Source organism: Anomalospiza imberbis, chromosome 9 (assembly GCF_031753505.1).
Source record: "Anomalospiza imberbis isolate Cuckoo-Finch-1a 21T00152 chromosome 9, ASM3175350v1, whole genome shotgun sequence".
In the NCBI taxonomy this organism is placed as follows: domain Eukaryota; kingdom Metazoa; phylum Chordata; class Aves; order Passeriformes; family Viduidae; genus Anomalospiza; species Anomalospiza imberbis.
Window position 1 is genome coordinate 19,939,191 of NC_089689.1, and position 19,146 is coordinate 19,958,336.

The 19,146-nt window shown below is 39.5% G+C and overlaps 1 protein-coding gene across 1 annotated transcript in view; it reads left to right on the top strand.

Annotated features, from left to right (window-relative positions):
* Positions 1-10,563, top strand: part of PIGK (phosphatidylinositol glycan anchor biosynthesis class K) — a 64,730-nt gene extending 54,167 nt beyond the window's left edge. Inside the window, exon 11 of the mRNA XM_068200034.1 lies at positions 9,954-10,563. Coding sequence (XP_068056135.1) covers positions 9,954-10,070 — 117 coding nt within the window. The 3' untranslated portion in view covers positions 10,071-10,563. The remainder of the gene's footprint in view (positions 1-9,953) is intronic.
* Positions 10,564-19,146: the final 8,583 nt, after the last annotated feature.

Here is a 19,146-nt window from a genome sequence, read left to right on the forward strand (position 1 = left end):
TCTTTAGGCAAAGGGAAATATATTTAGTCTTTATGTATGTATGTAGTCTTTATTCTTATTGTATTGCTTGATGTTGCAATAATGTAGTATTGGTGTGTGTATAAGCACATGTGTAATTTGAATGTAAGACTACATTTTTGACCCAGTTTGTGTTACCTGTCACTAAATATATGCTGGATTGGGACCTTCCTGTATCAAACACATTACTGAAGTATTTTATAGTACATTGTCCAAGATGCAAGATTTAATTCCATTTTCTGGTGTTGTGTAACATTTTCATTTCTCACATAACCTTGTACAGTGCTTATTAATCATTACTTTTTAATTGTTTACACATGAAAGCTTCCCTGATAGACAGTGTTTATTTAAATGGTATTCCAGTGAGTAGTAAAATTAGCAGTAGGAGTTTTGTTCGATTTTTTTCTTCTATCCACTGTATTTCTTCTGAGCTTATGCAGCATAAAAAGTAGGTGCTACCAATCAGCTCACATTGATAAGGAAAAATATAAATGTTATCAATCTTGATATATTTTGTGGTGCTGTGACAGCAAATACCTTTCTGAACACTTTTCCTCAGGGGAAGGCACTGAAGGCTCCAAATACATCTGCACATTCATCCCACTTAACCATGTAATCCTAGGTGTTATTGGTGATTTTTTTGTGTTAAGTTAATTATGTTTTGTTTACTCTTCAGTTGCATGCTGTGAGGAGCACAGAAATGTAACTCACGAGTTCTTGACAGCACTGATGAATGGCCACAGACAGAGATATTGGCAGGCTGCTCTCTAGTGCTCTGTCTAGAATTGTTTTCCTAAATAACTCAGAGGGTTGAAATTTGATGAAATCATTTCCATTTGAAGAATGAATGGAAGGGGTAAATGAATGAGGACTCTGGTAATGGAGCAGTTGTGTTTATACTATTGGACAGTCAAGACAGCATCCTGCATCGTGGCTCCTGTGCAAATTCTTTGCATGGAGCTGTGATTGAGCCTTGTGCAAATGACTCCTTCTGTAATGGTGGGCGTTCCTGTGAATTAGCCAGTGATTTAATTCTTTTCAGGAGTGCTTAACATGAAAGCCCATCTACAAATGCGTGGCTGACAAATGGGTGATGAGTGGTGTTTAGAGGGGACTGGATGACAGCAGGACAATAGAGCAGTAACCTGTGATTAGTGTAGATGGAGGCAGGAAAGGAGCAACTGATTTGCCCCTAGATAAACCATGTGTGGTTTCATCCTTTTTAAAGACCCTTTTGGAAGCTGTTGATTCTGTTCCTGTTACATGTGGTGGTTTGTGAGGGTGTTGGGAGGGTGTGTCCTCAGCTTCACTCATTCATTCTTCGGGGAGATGCTCTTTGTGAGCCCCACATAGTATTTGACTAATGAGCTGTGTCATGCAAATGTCACGTGGGAACAGTGATTATTTATGATCCCATAAATCTGCTATTCTTTCTTAATGCCTACAAAAACTCTGTGCAGGAATGGATCTGCTCTCTGGGACTCCTTGTCCTTTGACATACCAAATGCAGCAGAAATGGCTTCTTTGTGGAGGTGTAATTATGTGCAGCCACTAAAGAAGTGCCTGTATGACTGCCGTGTCCATGTTTTATGATATGTTTTCTACAGCAGCTAGGGTACCCAAAAGTACTGGGTTGATATTTCAGAAAAGATCTTTCTCCTTTTCCCATAAGAGAGTACATACAGCATAAACTCGGGTAAGAACACCTGTTTGGCTTATGACTGCAAAACTACTGAATACAGAATCACCTTTAAAAGCTGGGTGGTGGTGGGGATTGGTCTGTCACCAGCTGTTACTCACTGGTTTCTCACTGAAAATGAAAATGTATTGCAGTAAAAGTACAGCCATACTTGATATTGCTCATATAACTGTGAAGGCATCTTTGCCTCAGCCCTGCTTCTCCTTCCATTCATTTCATGCCTGCCTCTTCAGTGTTTCACGTTTGCAAGCTGGAGCTAGAAAATGTGGAGCTTTACTGCATATGCATATAATGCAGCACAGAGCTTAGGGTAATGGAGAACATTTTAAATTATAGCTGTAGAGATTTGAGAAATGGTCATTAAAAACTACGTGTATAAGGATTTCAAATGTAGCTGTTGAAGTATTTGATTAGATCTTGTACTCAATGTGGCATTCTCGGTATGAGAACTAATGCAGTCTAACATCTGTTGCTAATACAGCCTGTCACCTGGCAGTAAATGAATAGATACTTACGGGACGTGCAGAAACAAAAGTGTGATTGGAACCATCACTACTACTGTGAAAGAAACAGCATAATAATTTATTAACATCATGGTTTCTCTATATAAACAGAAAAAAACTTTGAATGTGAATACTCAGAATGATACTTCATCATGGAAGTTCTAAGCATACAATTAATATTATAAGATTAGGAGTAAAACCTTAGAAAAAATTGATTTAAAAGCATTTGAGTGGACTCACCTTGTGGTTCAGAGAGATGCTAAGGGAAATCCAAGTCAGAGTTCTTAGGAGGAAGTAGGAGGGCTGTGCTCCTCAGAAAGGCTGGGCTGGATGAGGCTGGTACTTGGAATAATGATCCCAGATGAAACAGGTGGGAGCCCATGAGTGCATGTGCCCCCGTGTGGGGGCCTTGGCTCTGCAGAGCTGAGAGGTTGGCTCTGTCTGATCCCACTGGCAGTGCAATGCTGCATTTATGTGAACAAGAGCTGCACAGAACACGACTGAGATAATTTTTTCCCAGGGGAAGGTGAGCAGTGCATGCCCTTGAAACAGCAGTGCTCTGATGTGGCTACAGACCTCGCGTTAGAGATGGAAATGAGGCGGACAGGACACTTCACTTGTTTCTTGGCACAGACCGCCCAACTCTTTCCTGTCCCTTGCATGGCCACCTGACCCTTCTTCCTCGCATCACGGCCCTCAGACTCTTCCCTCCTACCAGCCAACACACTCTTTGTAACACCCATCCTTGTTGCACATAGCTGTGACCTATTCAGGGCTGTTACAGTGCAACTCATCGGGGGCGAGGTTGCTTGCAATCCATTCTCGTATACGCCGAGAATAGCTTGGCCCTATTTACACCACTGTATTTTTGTGAATACAAAATATTCTTGTCCCTCTAGCAGCCTTCACCTCTTTTGTTCTCTGCTGTCTTTGTCTGCTTAACCCAGTTTCAATGACAGTGGCTTGCTTTTATATCTGATGATTTTTGGAGGTTTCTCTGCTGAGGTCTGCCTCACCAGTGTGTGTTTTTGTCATTTTCTGATTCCCTCCATTGTAAGGACCTCAAGGAGTTTATCTTTCCATTTATGGCATGACACTGAGCACTGAATTCTTGCCTTTAGTCTTGTTTTTGCTAATAATCCTCTTCTTGTTTAAATTAATTAAATAGAAACGTATTAAAAAAGGAACATGCTTTTCTAAGTAGCAGTAACAGTTTTGAATACCAAGTCTACTTAATTAAGCTGCTCATCTGGTATTTTGCATGCTTCAGTTGGCGTGAACCTTTGTGTTTGCAAATGTAATTCATGTATTTGCTGTTGACTTAGGTGGCCTTTTGTGGAAAATCATGATCACAGCTTCATATACAGGTATGAATTTGATTAAAATATAAAAAACAATTTGCTTAGCATACCTTAAATAGAGGCAGTTGCATTTTTTTCCTAAATACAACCTAATCTGCCTTTTCTCATCTCCTCTCTAAAGCATTTGTGAATTCCAGTATGTAGCTCGGTGTCAGCAGAGCAGGTGAGAGCTCGGCCCCATGCCGGGCTGTTGAGGACAGGTAGGAATGGTCTCTGTGTGTTCTTTCTGGGTATGGCAAATCACACACCTGAGTTTGGAGTCCCCTGGTGCAATCCCTTTTGTGTTTGCCAGGTGGGCAAACACAGCTGAGCACTGACTTGTCTGGGAATTCAGCTGCCCTAGCTCCCAGGTGCTGGCAAGGCTCACTTTGATTAGAAGTTGTATGTTATGTATTGTATCACAGGTTGGAAGATTAGTGAGTAATTGTTAAACCACTAAAAGCACTTTACAGTGCTGTCAAACACTAAGAGATAAATCTGAAAGTAGGCAGTAATAAGTAGAAGTTCATTTTAAAAAAGCCCTTCTAGATTATGAATTTTAGAAGGAAATTAAAAAGTAAAGCTATCATAACAGTATTGTTCCAATTACAATGATTATACAAAGTAAATGTTAAAATGCGGTTGTTGGTATTGATGTTAATTTAGTTTAGCTGCTGTTTTTTCCCATACCCTTTGTGAGTTTTTGTTGTTGATGAATGAACTTCCTTCGTTATTTTATTAATATTGAAGATATCAGTAGTCATGGCACTGTGGTTAATAAATACAAACCAGAAGATTAGACAAAATACTTTAAATTGTTTTGCAGATTAACAGGCACTGTTCATGCTGGAGTTCTCTTATGACTTTAATCTTGCTGTGGGCACAGAAAGGATTAAACTATTACTTGGTGGCTGGAGTTATTTGATTTCCCCCACTCCCCTGTGAGGACCCCAAAATCCAAACTGTACCCGAAAAATTAGAAGTGCAGACTTCCACTGAAAGCTTGGAAGACATACTTAATGCTGTGATTTGCTTGTGATACATATAAATTCATTCTGAAAATAAACTTTGTTGTGTGCTTTATCATAAGAATTGAAAGGATTACCCACTTTGAAATTCCAAATTGCACGTAAACCTGAATTGTTGGAGTGCCTCTAGGAAATACATAGTGTGCTCTTGGCACAGTGCACTGTGTAGCAGAATTTCGTTTTTCCAAGGAATTTCCTTCAGTTTGAGATCAGTTTTCTGAGATGAGAAGCCAGTGGATTGTTCCAGTTTTGGATTTGAGGTTCACATAAAATTTCGTACCTTGAGGAACAAGAAAGAAAACCTTTGGTATGCAGTGGAAGAAAAAGAAACATTCATTTAAATGGAAAATGACCAAGAAGAAAATTTGGAAATTCATCTCCCAAAATATGTGAAATTCACCCCAGTGAGTGCAAGCACTGCACAGACAAGTGTGTTTCACTTCCCTGCGAGTGCTTGCTGGCCCCCAGGACTAGGGGAGAAGCCCACAGAGGATGGGCACAACCTCTCCTGGCTGTAGCTGCTGCTGTCTGCCAGGCAGCCCCAGAACCCTGGAATGTTTTATACCACGTGTGCTGCAATAATTAGGCCAAAACTGGGTCTAGGACACTCAGTGCTGAAACTGCAGTGAGAATTAAGCAGGGATTAATTTGAAATCCAATAGCTGCCACTTTAATGGACTCCCTGGCACCCAGTGCTTCTGATGTGTTATTTTTGTGCAGTTGCACAGGGATATTTTGCACTCCTGCTACAAACACACACCATCTGCCTCAGGCTGGGGAGAACATCCCCTGCAACAAGGATGATGTGCACATTCATTTCTAAGCATTTACACTCTTTCTTAAAGCCCTCTTTGGAAAAAGGTACTGGAGGAGATTGAAGAATTTGTCTGTCCCTGTTTAATTTGGTAATTACTTAATTCCTGTCTGTTTGCTCGGCTTTCTGTGCTGCAGCTATGCAGGTGTGGATTGTGAGTTTAACCCAAAGCTTACTGTGCCAATATTTTTGGGCTTATTGAGAGCATTAGGACAGAGTTCTGTTGGAAGAATGTTGGATATTATAATCCAACAGTCTTTGGTGCGGAAAACACTTGAATTTATCCTTGCAGATAAGTTTTAGACAGTGTTGTCCATGTGAAATGTTAACATGTGATGTTTTAAATCTTATTTCTGTTGTGATGTAACATTTTAAAATTAAACCATGCTTCCTCTAATTAACACTTCAGCTTTTTAATTTTTTTTTTCATAAAGCTCATTTTTATTGGAGTAACATGTATTGCATGTTTTATGAAACACCTTCATTGAAAGTCTTGGATACTTTCCATTCAGGTCCCTATAGACCCATCCAGTTTGAAAATACACTGTTTTATCCTTTCCTTAATTACAGGACTTGGAGCAACTCTCTGTTAACTGTTTTTAAGTTCCACGGGATAATGAGTCTACCAGAATTAGAGAGTGTACAGCAAAAAACTGTTCACAGGAGGAAGCTTGCTGTTGCTTAGCTACCTGTCTTTTTAATTTGGAATCTCCAGCCAGTCCATAATGACTAGTCCTTAAGCTGCTAAATGTATTTGTTCATGACAGATTGTACCATTCTGAACGTGCATTTCACCTGTGCATTACTACTGTTACTGTAGGAATTGTAGGAACGAGAGTGTTTGGAATGGCATTGTGTTATGTGAATCACAATACCTAAATATGTCAGTTACAGAAGCAGTTCCTGCTGGTGGGTACTGCAATGAAATTCAGAAAAACTTGAGCAAAAAGTTGCCTCTGCTCCTCCAGAGCAGTCCCAAATATGAACAAGTTTTGTGTAATCTGTAGGTAGTGCAGCCAGTCTGTAGTACACATTCTCACATCAAACATAGTAGTGATAGATAATAAATTGCAGATCAAAATACTGTGACACTTAACATGGTTTTGGTCCATTTAGCATTTTCTTGCAAGTGAGAAAATGCCTGACGTGTAAAAATTGCCTGAATTTCACAGAAATCTGCTGAAATAAGACTCTGAACTAGGCAATAGTCATAGGAGAACTACTGAATCTTTTTTTTCCAGAACCTGTGAAAAAAAATTACTTACATTAATGCTATCTGATCAATCCTAAAATTGATATAAAGAGATAGTTTATCTAGGCTTGTGGCCACAGAACTGGTATAAGCATAGAAAGAAATTCTGGCTTTTCTAAACCTTTTTCCAGTACGTGGATCTAAAAAGGATTTTCATTTGCTGTTAAAGTGAATTCTTTCTTACTGTAATAGTCTTTCCCATTAGGAGAAATCTCTGTGACTCTTCCCCTTTTGCCTACACAAAAGAGCTACAGCAGCTTCTGCAGCAGCACAGATGAGGCACTCGTGTGGTTCTGGGAGGGCATCCATCCCATCCCATACCCCATATCCCATACTCCATATCCCACATCCCATACCCCGTATCCCGTATCCCATCCCTGGACAGCTCGGGGTGGTGGCTGCTCGGGCGGTGCCCGCTGGCTCTGGGTGCCCCGGCGCTGCCACGGGAAGGAGTTGTTGGCTCTGCGCTGGCAGGGGCACAGCTGGAAGGGCCTGCCAGCCCGTGTGACAAGCACAGCTGGCTGGCACAGGTCATGGGAGCAGTGGCTCCATGTCCCATGCAGATGGGGCCATGCACTGGTGCTAAAAGCAGCTTTTTGTAAAGGAACTCCAGCACTCTTTGCTGCTGAACTGATGTGCACACCTAGGCAGAGGTTTGTTATTGAAGCTTTCTGTGTTGTATTTGTTAGGATCTTAGAAATATGAACTTGTTAGTCTGACAACTAATTATATTTTTAATTTAGTGGTGAACTCTCTTGGGAATCTATGAGCAAGTTAATTTAAATGAAATTGGGTATTTCAGCTCTTGCAGGTATACTTTGTGGATTTAAATGTGAATCTGTGTAATCCCATTTTAGGTATTCATAAGGTTTTGATGTCCTTATGGAAAATACTGGCCTATTTCAGTATGATTTTGTGCTCAATTAACCATTTAGAGATATTGAGTTACAGATATTCAACAGAGTTTAATATTTTTGCCCTTTTATTGTGGTGTAATATTTATGTGTATATTTCAGTTGCTGGGTCTCTAAATCTTTCTTATTAGGATAATTTGTTTTTAAAGATTACTGAGTATGTAGCTTTTGTACAGCCTCATATAATTTTTGTCATGCCTTCATGGTTTTAATCCTTTACATTTTAACATTGCATCCCCTGACTTTAAACTGACTATATATATGTCCTTGATTTCCCAGTGCAGAGCCACTGCTGCACTGGCCTCTCTTCCCTTGCACAATTCCATGGAGACTTCAGTACAAGACATGACAAAATGTAAAACCACACTCATAGATCACCTTATAAATATTTATTCATATAAATTCTTTAAAGAAATTAAATTACGTGTTCTATACAAAATAGGAAAGAGAGGCTTTTAGTGTCACTGGCTGCAAATTGAAGTCATTTGTCTTGAAGGGTCAGGTGCCACTTTGTGGTAAGATACTTGTCTGAGATCCAAGAAGGGAAAGATTGATAGTACAAAGAGATTGATGGAACAGGCACTGCAATATGCATACGAAGTTACAGGTTAATTAGGAAGATTTAAACAAGAAAGTCCCTTTGTGTGGAGAAGTGTCATGTGCTGTTATTCTCAGAAGCGAGGTGTGCTGGCAGCCTTTTGAACGGGCAGAGTTGGTTTTCAGAGATGTTTATGATGAGATGTGCAGTTGAGAATTTCAGTGAGGTGGCAGATCACCAGCAGCACACGCTGCAGCTGACGGGTGCTGCTCAGGGAGCTCAGTGCTTTGCATCCAGAGACACCTGCTCTGCTCACAGCTTTGGTTTTGTTGTGGTTGATGTAAATTATAATGCTGGTTTTGTGATTCCTGTATCAGAGTAAAATCATTAATATTTCAGACTGCCAAGTTCTTTGGGTGTCTCAGGTGATGTGACTATTTGTTCTACTTTTTAATTGCAAGCACAGCAAAAATTGCAACACTTACAGAAAAATCCTAAAGCTAAGAATGTGTGGTTTATAAAGTGGGACCTGAGCAATCAACAAACATTGTTTTTGTGTTGATAGGAAAGCTGTTTTGACAGAACAGACACTGCAAACTGTTCCTTCTTTCATTAAAGTTCACCAGCCTCCCTGGTACATTTAGCAGAGAACAAGCTACTCTGTGTGGATTGATGCTGAAATTAAAACAGCAACATATTTTGTGATAGTTATTCACTTGGCAGAAAGAGAATTTTAGATTTGACTTAAATGCAACAAAACCAAAATGGTCTGTGCCCCTTGTGTCTCATTCTGCACAAGGACAAAATGGTGCAAATCTTTCAGTAAGGCAGGAATAAAAATCTCAGCAAGTGCTTCAGTATTTATTATCGTAATAGTAAATCCTCCCTGTCTGCCTGGAAGGACTGTAAAACATACCTGCTGAGGGCAAGAGCAGGCACAGGCCTGAGGGACTGTTATACTTTGAAATACTATAATTCTGGTATTTTTGTCATGATAGCCTTAACTAAAATTTTGCATTTATTTAGTCACCTTATTTTTAGCCCCAGAGACAGATCTTGGGGTGCACAGTAGCTCTTGCCTTCTACAATCCATTTCTCTATTCTCTGACTGTGGAGTGTCTGAATTTTTGGTGTAGTAAGAGAAGGAAGAAGACAGGCAAGTTTTACCTTGTCTAGCTGCTACTTGTGAGACAGAAAAGGCCTTCAATTTCAGTGTATGGCTTTTACTGAATATGAAAAATTTGTTGAAGGGAGACAGAAGTTTGAATTGCAGAATATATTTATACATTAGCGAAAGGCAGTTAGACTCAAATGAGGCCTCTGGGAAATGGGATTGACACTAAAAACAGTCCTATTTTGTTTTATGATATTGCAGTAATGATGAGTCTTCACTTGGTATGGGGTCAGATACCTGTTTATTCACATAATTCTGAGTACAAAAGCAGCTGTAGAAAACAAGTAGTGGAAAAACAACACTCTTTTCTCTTTTGTAGGAGCTGTTTCTCATACTTACAGAATTCTTCTCTTGTATTAACATGAGACCAAATACAAGAAAATCTGTCCAAACAAATGAGTTGGAACACTTCCCATGATAGCAATACACACAGGCAAAGTGGTGTCTCAGGCACAGTTCCAGTGGCCTTTTTGTGGTACTTACCCTCCCTGCTTGAGTGGCTACTTGCCTCCCATTAGCCTCCCCATCACATCACAAAGATGCTTCTACTTCAGGAAGAAATACACCTTATTGGTATTTTGTTCTCCTGCAAGGGTTATGTTTTTGCACTTGATAAACACAGTACACTGTTTATTGTGAGAACTAAGTACAATTTTTTTTTCTTTTTTTCCAGAAACCAAAGCAAAAGGATTGGCATCCTCCTGGAGGATTTATTTTAGGACTCTGGGCATTGATCATCATGGTTTTCTTCAAAACATATGGAATCAAGCACATGAAACATGTCTTCTGAACTGGAGCAAACAAGATACTTGCACTGGCTGCTACTTTGGGTTCATGGGTATCTCCTGTGTTTTCTGCATGTGGATTATGGTTGTGTTGAAATCTTGCTTCTAAAGGTTCTTTTGAAGCCATCTTTTCTGCCCATTCTTCTGGAAAGATTCTAAAAAATGGTTTTAATGTTACTGTATTTCATTTTGTCTTGATTTAAACATATTTTAATGCTTTTCTGAGCATTTTTTCTTTTTGGTTAAACTTAAAAAAGGGCAGGACCTAAACTCAGTAACAGGATTTCCATGGTTGCTTCTGGATTGTAAATGGGCAAATTCTTTCCACCATACTTTGAAGTAAATCTTAGAAGAAGCCATCTCTTACTAAAGAACTGGACATTGTGGAGAACTTTATTTAAGATGTCATTCTGTCAATAAAAACTTAACCCCCTTTGCAGACTTTGGCATGGCATATTGAAAGCTTTCTTCACAAAAATAAAAATACTCTGGAATATATTGATTTCTTTTTTCTTAATATTTTTCTTCCCTGTTAAATAAAACCCTTAGGCGAGTCCTTTCACATTAGGCAGTTTTGAGTCTAGAATTCTATGAGTTGGTGAAAGTAAAATGAAAATTATGACCTTGCTGAATCTAATGAAAAAGAAGGCCAAAAAACTTGCAAGGACTTCACCATGTCCATTAGAAACCCTTCACAGGTGTTGTATTTTCACTGCATACAATATGAACTTGGATGCTTTCAAAATTTTCAGTGCACTGGATTTTGCACTGAAGAAAATCGACTCTGGCATCAGGATGAAGAACATATAAATTGTACCATTGTATTCTGTAGTTTCTGAGCCCTTAGAAAATGTGCTTTGTTGCCTGTGTTTTGTAAATTCTGGTTTGGCATATTGATTTGTTCTTCCTTGACATTTACTGATGAATGTATGCTAGAAGGGTTTTGTCTGTATAATATAGTGATATTTGTGAAGAGAAGAGCAAATCTGTGCATGTGTAGAAACACATCAGTCAGTGAGGAGAAGCTTTTGCCCTGTGCTTTTGGAACTTGTTCTGTCCTTTAACCAAAATAAAGCTTACCTGATGCAGTCATGGTGTAAGTACTTTACACATATCTCCAAAGTTATTAGGAATTATCTATAATCACACACAATATCAGAGTCAGTATTATTTTTCTTAGAATATGGTTCTGAGCATTTCCTATTGCACAGCACATACAAATCTGAGTGCATAAACATTTTTGTCCTTTTTTCTTCTCTTCCAGCTTGATTGTGGCATCCCAGCCTCAGGTGAGAGGAGGTGAATGTTCAGAGCTGTGTGAGCCTGGGAGGGCTGTGGAGAAGCCACTGAGGCTTCCAGAGAACAGAGAAAACAGCAGTGTGGTGCAGCTCAAGAGCTAAAGCCTTGATTTTTTGTCTCCAAAGATTTTCTAGGCTTGGAGATGTTGAAGGTCCAAAACGATCCATTATGGGAAGGTAAACTTTTGCCTACTCCACCTCTTTGTGGAACTTCTTGGTAAAGAACTGGAATTGTTTTCAGTAGCAGGGGCTTAAGGCCCAGGAATAGGGATTGAACCTAAAGCACTCCTACAGTCCCTATAGTTCTGTAAACTGATATTATGGGGTAGATAATACTGGACATGTCTTCCCACTGTGCTGATCAGAAGCTTTTATGTAACTGGTGCACAGATCCCCCCTGCCAACAACAATGTGACTTAATGGGAAAGAGGAACACTCTGTGGGATGGGTCTGAGTAGCATTCCTGGTGCTGGATGTCTGGGTCTATTCACAGTGTGCTGGGTTTGGGGGTTGTTTTTTTTTGGATAGTGTCCTTCAAAAGCAATGACTTCATATCCAAAATCTGATACAATATGACTTTTCATAAAATCAGAAAACCTTTTTTTTTCTCACTGAGCAATTTCTAATACAACAGTCAAGTAAAATCTGCTGTGTACAGTCCACGTAGAAATGTATAGACCCAGTATAGAAATGAATCCAATTGAATTCCTTAGAGGATTTGCTTAGCTTTCCTTTCCTAATCCAACTCTTTTTCAATTGTAGTAAATATTTTAATCAAATATTTATTTTAAAGGCAAGTTTTGCCTCACTTTAAAAAGTGTACAAAGTCAAGTTGACAGAGCTTTGTGCCTTGCTTCATTTGCTGTAACACTTATTTGGACTCCTCAGGCCTTACTCAATTTTTCCTTCTTTCCGCCACCTTTTGCGGGAGGTGATAAAAACATCTACAGAACTCAGCCGAATTTTGCCAGTAGCAATAGATACCAAAGATTCTGTCTTTTTAAAAGCTTATCTGCTTAGGGAAAAGGAGGCAATTAGGTGGGTTATTAAAATGCAATTTAGGAATAGAGGCACTCAGTAAGTATGCATGTGAAGGTGATTAAATTGAAGTGAGAACAACAGTTTGACTGGAATGCAGCAAACTCTGCTTCAGGCATTTTTAACATTTTTGTATGCACAGAAGTGAGGAGTTGAAATGGATCATTCTGAGACACCATAAAGTTGCCTATGCTACACCTGTGAGACAGTATTTTCTATGCTGTGATAGCTTTTATTCCTTGAACAGTTACAGTCTGACAGCAAGTACAGGAATGTCACAGAATTTTCTGTAAATATGTGTTATATATTTATTTTTTATTTAAAGTTAGTAACCTTTTCATTTTCCCAGGAAGGCCTTCAAGCTCAGTTTGGAATGTGGCCTCTGGGAGCCAGCCATGTCACCCTCAGTCACAAACCATTTGTGTTCTGCAGGCCAAGTGTGCTTTGCAGTATAGATGCTTCCTCCAAGGTGCACAGATGATCTTTCTAATGGAATCCAGAAGACAAACCAGATGGCAGCAGTTTCCTGATGCTTCTTTGCATGGGAACCTTTTGAGCAGAATTGAATTTCAGCATTCTGTGACTCTGCATGGATAGGTGTGTGAGCTAAGCATGCCCATGCCTCAGTGAATTCATGTCTGCACCCTGTACTGTGGAACTGCATTGACAGGTCCTGCAATGGGCTTTTAAGATATTGTTTAGAACACTCATGGATGATAAAAATAGGTATTGATCATTTCAGGTTTTCAGCTCTCTTTCACGATCACATCTTAAAATGCGTTTTTATTATTGAATGAAGAAAAAGTAGGTCCCCAGTAGGAGTGTGCTCACATCCAGGTGCTCTCCTGTCCTCTGGAGTGCCTGTGACCAGGCCCAAAGGCTGACAAAATGTGTGACTAAGCTGTGCTTCTGTTACAGACTGAAAAGTGAGGTTCCTACAAAAAATGAGTGGAGAAAGAAACCTGAGCAGGGGGAGACAATCAGTGTTTCTTGGTCTGTGCCAGCTGAATATTTTTATGTTTAATGACAGTTCTGATGAAATGCTGTTCTCTTGGCATAAGCAAATACGAGAATCTGTTCACAGGTATCCTTACAAACATCATTAGTGATGCTGTGTCTCTTCTAGAGAGTGGAGGGTTTTTTCTTTCAGCTGGTTTTTCCTTCTGAAAGCTGGTATCTGTTATTGATTACAGAAAAGCAAATGTAGTCTGGGTCCAGTTCTCTTGCTGAGTGCCTGCACACTGTGCCCATTTCAGTCTCTTGTTTCAGGAATCAGGGATTTTTATTCTCAGCTACCACATCCACAGAAGTAAATGGAACTTGTGGTCCAATCTGCCTTTGGAGGGGGCATCATTGCATGCTGGAGCAGGGCTGAGTTACACTAAATCATTGATTTGCAAAGGGGCTAAGGCCACATTCAGCTGTGAATTTATCCTGGGTGGAGAGGATTTGTGCAGTGATAAGCACAGATTGCACTGTACTCCTGTGAGAGGGACTGGAAAGACCAGCTGATACAGGGCAGAAGTCTGCAGCCCTGGCAATCCTGATACTGACAGCATGACACTAAGGGGTTTTTTGATGTTAGAGAACTGCTGCATTCTCTTCTCTGATGGGTGCTTAGAGGGAAGGAATAAAAAGGAAGTTTCTGATCTGAAAGCTTTCCTAATTATCCATTCAGTATGGCTTGAGGAAGTGAGATGCTCCTAGTTTCTGGTAAATAGTGAAGATTTCATCCATCTTTGCATTGTGAAGTCAAAAGCTTTTATGTGGTCAGGATTATTCAGACTTGATAAAAATAGATGAAGTGGAAGGCAAGCCACAAATTGAGAATGGTGCATTTCAGAGAGTCTGTGGTATTTGGAGAGAAGACAACCTTTGTATATGATGCAGTGTGGGAAGAGGGTTGGGACAAGAAAGATCACTGACCTTATGTACAGATTTTCAGCTCTGTCTGTGTTACAGAGCTGTGTGTGACCTGGTAGAATTTTATCATGTTTCCAGACTAATTAACCTTTGGATTAAGACAAGCATAAAATATTTCACCCAAGAGACTAATTTATCCATAAAGTTATGAACTGCAGAAAAAAGCAGTGTATATAATGAAAGTGTCTTCTCAACCATGTGAAGATCAAACTCAGGCTGCAGTTGACAGAGAGGAAAGTTGGGGTTCAGTACCAAGAGTTGTCCTGCAGAAGTCTCTTTTCAGTATTCCACAACTGAATCACATGTGCCACAGCTATCACTTCAGCACTTCTGTACCATAATGAGCAAATAGTTTTTTGCATTTCTTAAGTGGTGAAAAGCAAATTTAAAAAATGGAGAAAGTTTCTCATGGAAGATTATATGACTCTAATTTATTTCTGCTCTCCCTCCTTCTGTGAACTTTTAAAAATAAAAAGCTTTGGGGAAATGTATCTTGAAAGTGTCTGTGTTTTGTAATGAAAACTTGCATAGGCTGCATAACAGTCTGAAATCAGCATTTCTTAGAACTCATTTCACTTGCAAGTTCTTTAAGACGGAGTTACTTTTTCTCCCCTAATGAGGATTTCTGCCTGATTTAGTGATTAAATTGATAATGTTTAAGATTTCCATTCAATGATGTATATCTATTAATGTTTGATTGTGCCATGTCTTCTTCCCCATGCAGATTATAGATTTAACGTTTTTCCTTTCTTTCTTTTCAGGTCTGTGTGAGAGTAACACTGAAGCCTTGGCCAATACTGAGCCAGTTTGGCTGCTTTGGCCAACAGGCTTAATAGAAATGCAAATTGTATTGGCCTAAATTATTTTGGTGATGTTGTTTACCACAATCCCTTGAACAAAAGAGGCCCCATAAGAAGCAAACTGTTTGGACAGTGTAAAAGCAATTGTCACACTGCTGTTGACATGGCTTTGGTGACAGCTCAGCAGAGACCAGGCCACCAGGCTGTGGTTTATTTGGGAGATTCATGGTGTGTCCTACTAGTCCCTGTGACAAAACTGACTAATCTGAAATAGCAAATTTCCTTTCTTGACCTGACTTACTGGAATAATGCTCTTATATTAGATGTCTGACTAGGCCCACTGGTTCTGCATGTATCGAGTATTTTAAACTGAGGCTCTGTCCTTTATATCCAGCTCCAGTATAATGGTACTTATTTCCTTTGCCAAATGCTTTGACATTTACTAGAAAAGAACATCACAAAACATTAGATTATGTTTGATTTTCATTAAATTAATTCTGTACTAGTTTTTCTGTCCAGGTTAAGTGTGTAGCTGAAAATATTGTGGCTCAAATTGTGATGATCTTAGGGTGCCCTTACTCCCTCGGTCGTTATAATGCACATGGAATGGCAAACAGATCAATGAGGTCATCGATGTGTCATTGCAATGTATGTTTGTATTTTGTGCAGTTCTTTTACACACCCTTCTCTGGAGTGGTCCCTGTATTTATATATTTTTTATATATATAGAAGGCTTTCTGCACTTGCTGTTGCTGGTTTCTTTAATCTGCTCCTTCTCTGCAGCATCATTTGCAGTGCAGGGATGAAGAAGAGCTTTTCAGTGTTTCATGTAATGCGCATCTACACATGTACGGCCACAGTAAAAAAATACTAATGGTGTCATGGGAATGTTCCAATTTTCTCCAACATAAATGGGCAGTCTCACGATCAGTAACCACTTTCAGTTTTGGCCTTGTGTGCAGCAAGGATGCACTGGGGAAGCATATCCTCATAGGCTATAAATCTGTTCACTTTTTTTGCATTTGTGTTAAAACATAAACCTAACCTAAGATCTTGCCTTAAACGAGGCCACACCAAATGGTTCCCTTCAGAATTTCCTTTGTTTTGCTATTAACTCTCACTATGCTCTATCTTTGGATCATAATAGGCTCCAACCTGACAGCCAAAGTTAAGTCAGCAAAGTCCTAAAACTTTATACCTTGCTACATATGAATTACTCCATTTATCTTCCTTGTACTTCAGGAAGTAGTTAGAGTCCTAAAAGTTACTCATGATGTCTTAACACCTGTCTGGGTCGTGTAAAGAAACTGGCAGATTTAAATAGCATTAGAGATGTCCTAAAGAAGACAAACCTGTTCTCAGAAATCAGATTACTAAGATGACTTTCTGTGTCTGGTAAAAAGGGTCCAGTCTTGCTCTCCATCTGTGCTGGATGCTTTGGCATTGCTTTCAGTAAAATGAGAATGCAATTCCTGTGTTAGATCTCATGGTGGGCCTGGCCCATGGAGAGTATGCAAGGCTGGAACTACTGTACAAGGTGATTGTTCATTGGATACATTTTTCATATTTTTTATCTATTTATTTAAATGCAGTCTAGCTTCTGTGTTCTGCATCTAGAAATGGCCTATGATAGATACCAAGGGAATAGCACAGAAAAATAGAGGAAAATATACTGTGACATTTTTCCTGTGGAATTCTGCTCGTATCCTTAAGATGATGCTGTATCCTCTTAGCCTTATTTTCCTGTGTTCAGATAGGTTCCATAGGGTGAGGATCTTTTTTTTTCTCTGTTAACTGTAACTTCTTTTGAAGTCTTTTGCAAACCTAGTTGTGGAATTCCAAGCGGATCCATCACTTGGATCTCTTTGTCCCCTTGCTTCAGAGAACCTTGAAGAACACTAAATAGATTTGCAAGGCTGGGTTTTGCTTACAAAAGCTGCATTACATCTTAGCCAATCTATCTTCTTTATGACTCCTGATTTTGTTCTCACAGGTTTCCATCTGTTTATCTGGATTGCTGGGGTTGTCTGTAGTTTTCCTGTCTGTTCTGTTTTCCTGACAACTCCTGGTCAAAGCACTCCATAGCAGACAGGGACACTGTGTGTTGGTCATCTCTGTGCAGCTTCTCTGGTGTGGCAGGACAAAGGGATGTGTCCCTTCCTCCTGGCAGTGCTGTGCAGCCATGTGCTCTCCACTGGCACCCCTGGAGGGGGCTCAGCACCCAGGGAATGCTGGTTCAGGGCCTGGTTCCACTCTGCCTTTGCTGAGGAGTCTGTTCCACAGCTGGCCCAGGTGAAATCATCAGCTTGGCTTCTGCTGTGATGCTGAATCTCCATCCACATTGTGGTCAAAGGTCATCTTTTGACATTTCATGTTTTGGTGTAATTTTCAGTGTGAAAAATATTTAACAGTCTAGTGGTTTTAAGGGTATTTAGCATAAGCAGTGCAATTTGACAGTCATTTTATAAAAGTCTTTGAATTTTATATTTTTCTGCTTCAGCACAGAGAAATTTCACACCACCTTAGGCATCTGGCCTTTCATATTTCCTAGGGTTTTTTAAAATAATATTTCCTAGTTTTTTATTAAACAAGATTGTCCTTAATTTTTTTTCTTTCTCCTTACAAAATCATGTGCTTCTTAGATGCATGGTCTGCCTTTGCAGCAGGCAGCTGGAAACTCAGTGATCAGTATGAACTGGTAGTCCACGGAAGACAGAAGGATTGGTATCTGCAAGGTTTCTGTACTTCCTTTTGTTTTGCAGTACCTTTTGCTGCCTTACAAGTACTCTTTGATTGTTTAACTGCTTATTATTTTTTAATCCCTAAGCTATGTTTTAAATTGAATTAGAAATTGTGTCTCTTTGCATCAGATTAAATAATTAACTTTCATTACAGAAATTATTATCAGCATTTTTGAACAGTTTTTATGGCACTTATCAACTTACAGAATACTGCAAAGGAATCTATGCAAGACAGCCATTGCTATTGAGCCAGGACATTCCTCTCTGTCAGCTACAGCCTGAGTTTGATCTTCATATTCCAAGGGAATAAAGCTAGATGGCACAAAGCACATTTTATTCCTTACTGTTTAGATTCCCCTCACCCCATTCCCTAATGCTTTTCCAGCTATTTTTATCCTGCTGTTTCCTTGCAACCCTAGAGGTATTTTGGGTAAAAATCACTTAGTTTTCTTTGAAGTCTGCCTGGAAAATACAGCAGGACAAGTCCCAGGGAAGCAGCTCCAGAAGGATTTTATTAGTTTACTGCCCTGTGTGAATGGACATGGCAGTACCACTGTGTGTTCTGCTGGATCGGGCCAGTCAGCAGCCCCCAGTCTCTCCCAGATCTTGTTCCAAGGCTGTAACTTGGTCTTAATTTCTTAACCTCTTCTTTCCTCAGTTTCCTTATGAAGAATAAAGTGTTAACTTTCTGAGGTCTGTATCACTTTAGGTGGAAGGTTTCTCCATGTGCATCACAGTTTTGCTTTGTATCATGGTGCTATCACCATTGAGCCAACAGAACACAAAGCAGCTGTGGAACTTTTTTGTTCTTAGTTGCAGAGATGTTTTCTTTATCATTCTCAGTTCCAGTTGCACATATCATGGTGAAAGAGCTACAGTTCTTCAAGATGAAAAATATCTCCTGACAAAGGCAAGTGTAAAAGCCTAAAGGTATGCAAGGAGTTCAGAACTAAACTAACACAGATCTTGAAATTGCTGATATCTGTAAATACTGTTTTGCAACAGCTTTTAATAAGTGAAATGATATGCTGCAGATCATGAATTAATCAAATTATAGTGAAGAGTGTGAGATGACAGCATAAAGCAGAGAATGGCAGCAACACTTAGTTTGTACATCTTATCCCTAGGCTGACAGCATTTTCTGTCATAAATCTGTTTGGCTTATAACTAGGCCATAAAACCTTACATCAGGCTGAAATGCAGCAGGATTCTGTAGTTCAAAATTGTGCATTTATAAAGAAATACATCAGTGATTTGTTAATTAAAATTGCAGTGCTTTAG